Source organism: Protobothrops mucrosquamatus, unplaced genomic scaffold (assembly GCF_001527695.2).
Source record: "Protobothrops mucrosquamatus isolate PMUCROS unplaced genomic scaffold, P.Mucros_1.0 scaffold2356, whole genome shotgun sequence".
NCBI lineage: Eukaryota > Metazoa > Chordata > Lepidosauria > Squamata > Viperidae > Protobothrops > Protobothrops mucrosquamatus.
In genome coordinates this window covers 72438-82261 of record NW_015388434.1, presented here as the reverse complement: position 1 = coordinate 82261, position 9824 = coordinate 72438, and the positions used below count along the sequence as shown (strand labels likewise).

Below are 9824 nucleotides of genomic sequence, written 5' to 3'. Positions count from 1 at the left end.
GTGTTATAACTCATGGAAGTGAATAATTGTCTTTTCTGACAAATGGGATGAACAACAGGCCTCCTAAGCTTCCTTTCCATTCTATGGTCATTTAAAAGACCTTGAAAAGCTAAGTAATGCACAGACCGTTGTCCCGTTGTAATTTAAAGTGATTTTTCTGTGGCTCAGGAAAAAAATATCCTTCTGATTTTTATTATATGAGATCATTTAATTTGAGATGTCAGGTTCTGAGCCTGGGGCCTTTCCATGCAACATATATTCTGCCAAAAAGCTGGAGATTGCTTTAATCCATTAAATTACTGCAGGCAACATGCATCAGATAGCACAGAAGATTTGACTATTCATACATTAGTGATTCTGTAGAAGGCATGCTATCAAAAGTTATCTGAATGCAAAAAGAAACACATCCAGAAGCTCCTGGAAGCCACTCCAACTTTGAAACCCCCCCCCAAAAAAGTATGGATGTGGGTGTGTGGGTGAATGGGTGGTTATCAGTTATTCAACCATACCTTATAACTGTAATGTGCTGCATAATTCACCCACTTCCTCACATCAGTCTTGCCCTCCACAGAGATGGACCGAACAGCAGCTTTGGATGCTGAACTGGCTGGCATATCAAAATCTACATCCACATAGCGGACAAAATGAGAAGGCACTTCCCGGTCTGAACCAAGTTCCAGGTGGCAAAAGAAGCAATGAGGATGACCTGCAGCTAAAAAAAAAAAAGAAGAAGAATATGGCAACTGAGAACCCCAGCATGGAATCTTAGAAGAAAAAGGATGACAAACACCAAAATAAAGTCACTGAATTATTCAAATGATTATGTTAGAATTGTGATGTCAGCATTTCTGACATAAGTTCTGACAACTTATTTTCTTAAATCAAACTTGATAAAGACACACAGGCATTAAATAAAGCTTCACTAGAATATTGCTGGTACCACATACTCTAATTCTAGAACCTGTCTAAACAATGACGGCGCCAATAATCCATACAATTCATCATCACAGGCAAAATTAGTTAACTGAAGGGAGCTGGAAAGCCACTCTGCCCACACATGTTTTAGAATATTGCTACACAACTCTCAAGGAGTTCTTCTGGCATTCCTTGCAAATACATCACAATGAATCTTAGAAAAAATGCTTGAAAAAACTGTCAGCTAATGCTGGCTAAAGTTTGCTTGTCTCTTCTTTCATGCAGAATTATCGCAACATCATATACAATAGTAGTTAAGACTGATGCATGCTATTAACAGTTCTATAGGTTAATTTAGAAAAGAATAATTCAATGCATACAAACGTCTTTTAAATTTTCATTTGTCTGAAATGGTATAGGTTCTTCTGCTTGAGCAGAGGGCTGGACTAGAAGATCTCCAAGGTCCCCTCCAGCTCTATTCTATTCTATTCTATTCTAATTTTCTAATTCTAATCTAAAATGCTTAATCCAAAGGCAATAAGGAAAACCCAGTTTCTTCTAAAATATAGGGATTGAGGCATGACTATATAGAGAAATAGGCATAACTCATTGCTCTTGGCTGATGATCACAGATAATAATTTTGAACCATGTACTGTCTTCATGTGAAAAAATCAGGAACAAATACATCATTTAATTTTTTCTAGGGCTGCAAAGCAAATCTTTGATATACATTTGTGTAAGGTGAAAACAAGATATGACTTATTAGATATACTTGTTCATAAGATATTGAAGATATATTTTAATAAAAAGCTAAAAAGATGAAAATACATTTACTTAACTTTTTCCCCATGTTTCCTCCCCCCTTTTTTTACTAAATGTATTCATCAGCTGTTCTTCTTGCTGTGAAGCTCCAGATGCATATCTAATTTGCTCCCATTTGGAACAGTTTACTCATGTAATTTTATAAACATATAATTAAGCTGTGAAAATATCAGTTCTAAAGTAAAGTTGTGATACATTGGATTAAATAACAATGAATAATATGGAACATGGTTGAGCAACCTTTTGTCCCAAATACCTGTATCTAAGTTTGCCCTCTTGCAATGTCACTGATGGCAGGAACCACAGATATACTAAAGCTAGTGTAACTTTCTGCTTAAATATGTAAGTTCTGTATTTGGAAGTTTCTCATTCAAATCTTGCCAAGGCATGTACAGTAGTGGCCAAAATTGTGGAAACCTTTTGGGAAAAGTGTATTTTTGAGGTTTGATGGCTAATAACACCACTTTTTCTTTTGGAGTAGTACCATAAAATTATATATCAATGGAAAGATAATTTAATCAAGAATGTAATGCAACATAGTTTGTTCAATTATCTGCACTGTATTTTATGAAAAGTTATAGCCAAATAACCAAAAAAAGGAAGCACAACTTGCTTAGGTTGATATCAGGTAGCTTTCCTTCATCTGATTGTAGCCAACGAGCATGAGTGTTTAGAGAGCCAATCGGGTGTCATCTTGTTTTGGCAATGAGCCAATCAGATCACAGTAGGATTCAGTTATTGATGTCATGTATTGAAGCTGAGAGGAGGACATTTGTCAGTGTGTTATGTGATCGTTATCAAGTTGGTGGGGGTTTTTTTCCTTTCATTTAGTGAGCTTGTAAAACGTAATAAAATTAAAGTAATGGTGCAAAGAGCTGACTGGTTGCCCAGAAAGTGATGTAAAATAGTATTATTAAGTGAACAAGGCTACAGCTATAAAGAAATTAGAAGAAAAATTGGTGGAAACTTAACCAAAGGTGGCATTTCTACTTTACACTTTTCCCAAAAGTTTCCACAATTTTGGCCACTACTGTATATTCCAAATGATCTTGTGCAATCATAATCTGAGCGCCAATCTCTCTGTCTGTGATATAGGAATAACCCCATGTTATTACTATGTGAAGAGTTTTCAGCTTTGCCCCGATTGCTGTTACACACTATGGAGACAAAAATGGTACAGATGCCGTACACCAAGATCATTTTTTGAGTATTCTCATGGATATAAAACATGGTTTATAAATACATTATTTTGCCTTTCATGTAAGACAACAATGAAATGATGCCTACTACCAAGCTGAACCTAATTATGATAGCTAATGTAAATATTAAGCTAATGTATATAATCAAGGAAAGACGCAACCTAGAACTAAGGAGAAACTTCCTGACAGTTAGAACAATTAACCAGTGGAACAACCTGCCTTCAGAAACGGTGAATGCTCCAACACTGGAAATTTTTAAGAAGAGACTGGACTGCCATTTGTCTGTAATGGTATATGGCAGGGGTAGGCAACCTTGGCTCTTTTATGACTCGTGGACTTCAACTCCCAGAATTCCACAAGTCATAAAAGAGCCAAGGTTGCCTACCCCTGGTATAGGGCAGTGGTGGCGAACCTATGGCACGGGTGCCAGAGGCGGCACTCAGAGCCCTCTCTGTGGGGACGCACGCCGTCGCCCCAGTCCTAGACCTTCAGCTGGATTTTATAAAACTTTTTCGCTTTAGGCCTTTGCCGCCATGTACAACAAAAAAAAAGGTTCAATCAATCAATTTCAACTTCTTGCGGGAAAAAAAGATCTTGCAAAGTTGGAATTGATTGATTGAACTTTTTAGTCCCACCCAGTCTGCTGTTACCACCATAGCCACGCCCACCCCATGGGCCATACCCACCCCATGGGCCACATCCACCTGGCACCTGACAATGCATAAGTGGGTTTGGGGTTGCAGTTTGGGCACTCGGTCTCTAAAAGGTTCGCCATCACTGGTATAGGGTTTCCTGCCTGAGCAGGGGGTTGGACTAAATGACCTGCAAGATCCCTTCCAACTTTATTATTATTATTATTATTATTATTATTATTATTATTATTATTATTATTATTATTATTATTATTATTATTATTATTAGTAGTAGTAGTAGTAGTAGTAGTAGTAGTAGTAGTACTAGTAGTAGTAGTAGTAGTAAGTGGAAGCTTTATTTTTATTCTTTGACATTTTGGTATTTCTTATTATGGATCAGAGGTGTCAAACTCGCAACGTCACGTGATGTGTTACAATGTATAACAACTTTTCCATTGCCGGCAATGGGGTGGGCGCGGTTTCACCATGACGCATCCGGCCCATGGGCCAGCAGTTTGACATCCCTGGTATAGATCATGTAGATGTTTGCTTAAAATATGTAAGGGCTATAGTGTGGCCCTTTTGTAATATTGAAAGTTCTATGTCAGCAACCAATTCAGACTTCTGGATGAACCATCAGTCTGTTCATCAGCAGTTTTCTGGATAGAAAGAGACATATGAGAGTGTCAAAAGGGAAGAGAGAATAAAGCGCAAGGAGGCTGATAGAATGAGAAAATGACAAATCCTAGTTGTTTTTGGCTTTTGACCTGCTCACAACTTGCTTCAGCCAACAGATGAGTGGTATGCAGTGTCAGATTGCCATGAAGCACTCAACAACAAAAAGATTGCTAATTTCTGCTTTAGAAGCAGAATCAAGATATTTTTTTATGATAGTTTAAAAGACATCGCCAGTCTCACCATCATCTATAGGAGCAATGAAGAATGTTTGAAGAGCAGGTATCCAGTGTTCTGGAGGACACTTGCAATATGGAATCAAAATTGTTCACTCCATTTGGGACATTATTTGGGGAAAGTTGCCTAATTTAAGAGTATCTTTTTCTGTCTTTTTTCCATAACAGAGATTGAAAACTGCACCAAAAACCATGGTTTGTTTATCTACGAATTACTGAATAGGTTACAATTGTCTTGAACTTCAAAACATACTGTATCATAAGTCACAATTACAAACCATTCTGGCTAGGTGCATGCAATACACAAAGCTCCAAAGCAAAGATATTGAAAGTCAGTGTGACACAAAAATAAAGTCTACCGTATTTGCTAGTGGTGTGCATGTGCATGTGTATAATCTAAACGATATTTTACAGGGGATTTATTTTAAAACTGTAACAGTTTTCATACAGTACACATTGAGAAAGGGATGTTTGATTAAATGCTGTTTTTCTACAGTGTACAACTCCAAAGCTGTACTTTAAGTCTTTTCTTATTCAGTATGTGCTGGCCTGTTTTCAGGCTAGGCAGAAAAACATTCCATGAATCAATATTTTCTCAACATTCTTTATTCTGCCTGATGCTGGCTAACTAAAAACATCCTTTTGTCCTGAAGCAGTGAATCATACGCAGTTGGAATGGAGACTTCTCACAGCCTATAAACAAGGCCCATTATTTATCAGGCAGCATCAACAAGTTGTTTATGAAGAAGCACACATCAGAAGTTACCAAGCTGCTGTCGGAACAATACTGCAAGAAGCAATGCTTTTCAGGGGAATTCAGTTTAGCTGTCTTGATCTTACAACTTCAAATTGGCCCATCATAACTTTTTTTTTTTAAAAAAAAATCAGAGATATGACATCATTTAACAGCTGCGTCTCAAACACAACAAAAGACAGCTGTGCACTTGCCTTGTATCCAGAACGGACAACAATTTTTTTGCATGCATCACAAAATCAGTTTACCCAGGCCAAAGTTAGAAGTAAAATTTTATTATGCCAAGGTTATATGAACACCCTTTGATTACAATGGTCCAATCATTTATATGCAACGGTTCTACAGTATTTCATGTAAAGGATTATACTGTGACTACTTTCATTGGTTCTTTGGTTTTATTTGTTTAGAATTATATGAGAATCCAGTCTGTAAGTTGGTGGAGTTACCCAGCCTCTGGACAGAGATAATTAATATTATAAATATGTAAGCAAGTAATTAATTAATTTAGTATTCATTTTTTAATTTTTGTTAAGACTTGATTATACAAAAAGTACAAGATAAATGATTGGACTTCAAAAGATTTCTGCAATTGGGAGAGATCACCATGCAGAATAGAGGCACTCAAATTCTATGTTCAAACATGCCTGATCAACCCTTTTCAGTCTCTGAGATCTTAACTAGATGCATTTCAAAAACTTTCAGTTTCATGAAATACTGTTTAGCACAGCTAGTACTGTTTTTGACAAACTTTCTCAGAATGTATCAATTTTGGAACACGATTTTTGTCTTCCCTTTTTATAGCACTCCTCTATTACCTGATTACCTCTGCTGCTATTCATTTGATTATCCCCGACTTTATTTCATGTGTGTTTCTTGTCTGATGCAAACAGAAATGCTTTCCAGTAAGAGAAAAATCATTCTGTAAATGGTTTTTAATCTGTTAATTAGACTTAACTTTAATTCACTGTCAACAATGGGCTAGTGATGTTTTAATTTATTTATTTATTTATTAAATTTCTATGCCACCCATCTTCCCTATAAGGTGACTCTGGGTGGCTTATAAATTTATAATTTATTTAATAAATTTCCTGTTCACTGTCCAATTTTACAGAAGATGGCCATGTGCCTTCAACTGAAAAACCTACTAAACACTCAATTGCCTGGGACAAACAAGCTAATCTTTTTGTACATTACAGAAACAAAGCCGATGGAACAGAAAGGAACCGTCTCTGCTCTCAATAGAGCCTTGCTTGTAACATGTCAGGAGATCAGGCATGTCCAGACAAGATGGTGCTGTACTGTAGTCAGGCAGTTATCACCACTTTCTGAAATTCCTCTAATGAAGCCAAAGTGCTGAAAAAGATGTGGTAGCTGTTCCCAAGATTAGAGAAGAGTTAAAAACAATGAAAAATTCTGTTAGTACTAAAAATTCCCGGAGTTCTGTTCCTCAGTTCCAGCTGAGAACAGAGTATACCAGGTGGAATTTTAGGTGGAAAATAATTGATTTCCTAAAGATTCAGAAAAAAGGAACAACTCTGGAATCTCACACATGCTGAGCTACTTTACATGTGAGAAAGGCCAGCTGATTCCTTTCACTGAAGTTTTAATTCAGAAAGTACTAGACGAGTACTTTTGCTGGCAGATCATCAACTACATCTTCAGAAGACTCAATGCCTCGGAGCTTCTCCTTTTTGTACCACTAATAAGTCTTGTGAGATTTGCCATGAGAAATAAAATTCTGAAGGAGTCCTGCTTAGTGGTTGAAACAGAATAGGAGGGAAAGCTTCATATTAGATTTTCCCTTGATTCTACAACAAAATAAAAATAGTTAGCAATCTGAAAAATTTTGCATCAATACATTACCTGATCCCTCATTATCTTTCTCCTGGTATTATCCTTGTGGAAGTTGAAAACTATGTGGCTCTTGGGCAAGGAATCTACTACATGATCAGATGCTTGACAATGTAGCCATTTTAAGAATTCCAGTGAGGAGCTACATACAGTATAACCCTTATCCACCCCAAAGGATATTTTTTGGAAGAAAGCTGAGGAACTACACAGATGAAATTATTGAGGTTATACTACATGGTCATACTTTCAGAAAATGGAACAACTTCATTTCACACAAGAGCTGATTTGAATTTCCGGATAGGATACCGAGAACTATGCTAACGTGCCTTTCTTACAAGCTAATCTAATTCACGCAGCAGTACCCACCAGAATTTTTATCAGGCAGGCGATTTATCCTCCACACAATTGAATTGAAAGCATGCTCGTATTTTGCAGTTCCTAGTGTTACCCTCATTGCTGGCTCAGAACCAGACACGCTGGTAGATCCAAAGTTAGCAGTTTTGTTCACCTTCGCTTTCAAGGACTTCTCCCCAAGGACACTGTCTCTCCGGAAGTTTTTCACCCACTTATGTGGCACAGGATAACGAATCATCACATTTTCACAGGGGACTTGAGCTAGAGGATCTCTGTTGGATGAGAACCCTGGTGACATCATCAGCCAGCTCTGAAGCTCCACCTCAGCACCATTGACACTAGCCGTAACCCTTAAAGTAAAAGGCATGGTCTTCTCAGAAAACACACTCCTAAAGCGCATCAGTTCAAATCGGCAAGCATCCAAAGGGTTAAACATAATGACACGGGCACTGGCAAATGCCTCTTCATCCACACATGAATGGAAATGGCAATCATTCAGTTGAATCCACTTGGTAGTGGTGGTGGGCATGATGTCCTGCCGCAAAACAATTTCATTCCCTTTAATAAGAATGTCGTTGAGGCCCAGCCTACACTCTGCCAGTCCAGAAAGAAAACTGAGCACATGCACTCGTGTCAATACATTATGCTGCAAGATCCTGTTGTCTCCTTTGGCCAAAATTCCATAGAATTCATCCTTTACATCAACAGTGATTTCCTCCTCTTGGTAATTAAGTCCTACTGTACTTAAATCTGTTGAGGAAGCAGGCAAATCCATCAATGAATCCTGAACAGCCCTGATAAAACTAAGGAAATCATCATAATTGGTGGTGCCTAGCTTAATAACCTGTTCCTTTTCTGCTATGTGAGAAACAGCTGGCTTTGGTTGGTATTTCTTTTTTTCCTTGTAAGTGACACGGTCTATTCTCACACTGTGTATCCTCCCATTTTCATCATAATTTTGAAGCTTGGGTTCTGAAACCTCATGATTTATTTCAAACTTGAATTCCTTAAAAGGCTTTTCCAGTCCCTTCTCATAGAAGAGCTGTAAATATTTTCTATCTTTCAGTTTGACATATATTGGACCCCAGTGCCTAGAAGACATTATATTCTTTTTTTCTGGTATCCTCAGCATCATTGGCCAGCCATCTTTTTGATGAGGTGGTCCCAAAGTGGACAAAGTATTATAGAGCTCAGTGGAGATTGTGGGGTCATCATCTGGCAAACTGAGAATGTCCTGCTGATCTGGATCACTAATATGGAGTTGCTTGAGTTGCTCAATAGCATCTCTATGTCTAAGGTGTGCACTTGGCTCATTGAAGCTGATGGAATCAGGTTCCTGATGAAGGATAAGAAGAGAATCTCTCTGGTTTTTACTAGTGTTTCCAGTGACAGAGTTGCCTTGGGAATGCCTATCCCTTTCCTCAAAGAAAGAACTGAATGGATTGATAGGAGAAGGTTGAACATCCTTTAGTGATACATCAAGGAATGGATTAGTAGCACTCCAGGGGGGTGTTCCACCAACTGATGGCACCGAGGTGATGGAAGAAAGATCTAGCTTCTGAACTTTAGAAAAATCACTCAAGGTGCTCCTGGGGCGCTCCCTTTTTTTAAAGGATAAAGGGGTACTAGTGTTCACATCTATGACCTGTGTTGTTGCTGTTGTTGCTCCTTCTGATAATGATGAGGACTCTTGTTTCACAGGAGATATAGTTATTGGAGAAATGGAACTAACTTCATTGTCATCAAAAGTCACCCAGCTGGGGAAACGGGCTGTGGTTGCACTTTCAACATGGCCATTAATGGATGTGTTGTTCAGCTGCCAGCTGGTGGCCTCCATACCTAGCTCCTCATCTTCAAGAAGAGATGAAGAATTGTCTGACAGAAAGAAAAAAGAATATCATTACTACATAATGACTGATATATTTTTTAATTATACACATATTGATTACATAGTAATGAAGGAATCAAGATATTCCAGTAGGCTCACAAGGTTTTCTGTGTGAGGAACAAGTTATATTAATGGTCCCTTTTATCTTATTTATATAAAACCATGAATAAAATCTTAGCAGAAATAAAACTACCTTTCTCAAAATCACCTTTCTTAAATTGATTAAATATCTTTAAGCAGACTAGTATAGTAGAATCTATAAATATCTATTAAATATGAGCAGATATTATATTTCTTTTATAGAAAATAAGAGCAGAGAGGTTTATGGATGACCATTGTATAAGACTTTTTCTCCTTGTGAGATGGTTCTACTTCTTATGTATGTTTAAAACAGATCAGATATTTTATTAAAGATAACATTTCATATTGTCATATGTGTAGGACTGCATACTTATTGCAATGTCAAAAACCAGTTTTAGGATGGAAAAATAGTTGGG

The 9824-nt window shown here is 37.5% G+C and overlaps 1 protein-coding gene across 1 annotated transcript; it reads right to left on the bottom strand.

Annotated features, from left to right (window-relative positions):
* Positions 1-463: 463 nt before the first annotated feature.
* STON2 (stonin 2) lies at positions 464-9310 on the bottom strand. The gene is made up of 2 exons (XM_015824792.2): positions 7452-9310; positions 464-712 (listed from the first exon to the last, which is right to left on the bottom strand). The coding sequence occupies exons 1-2, from the start codon at positions 9274-9276 to the stop codon at positions 492-494; spliced, it is 2046 nt and encodes a 681-aa protein (XP_015680278.1). The 5' UTR covers positions 9277-9310; the 3' UTR covers positions 464-491.
* Positions 9311-9824: the final 514 nt, after the last annotated feature.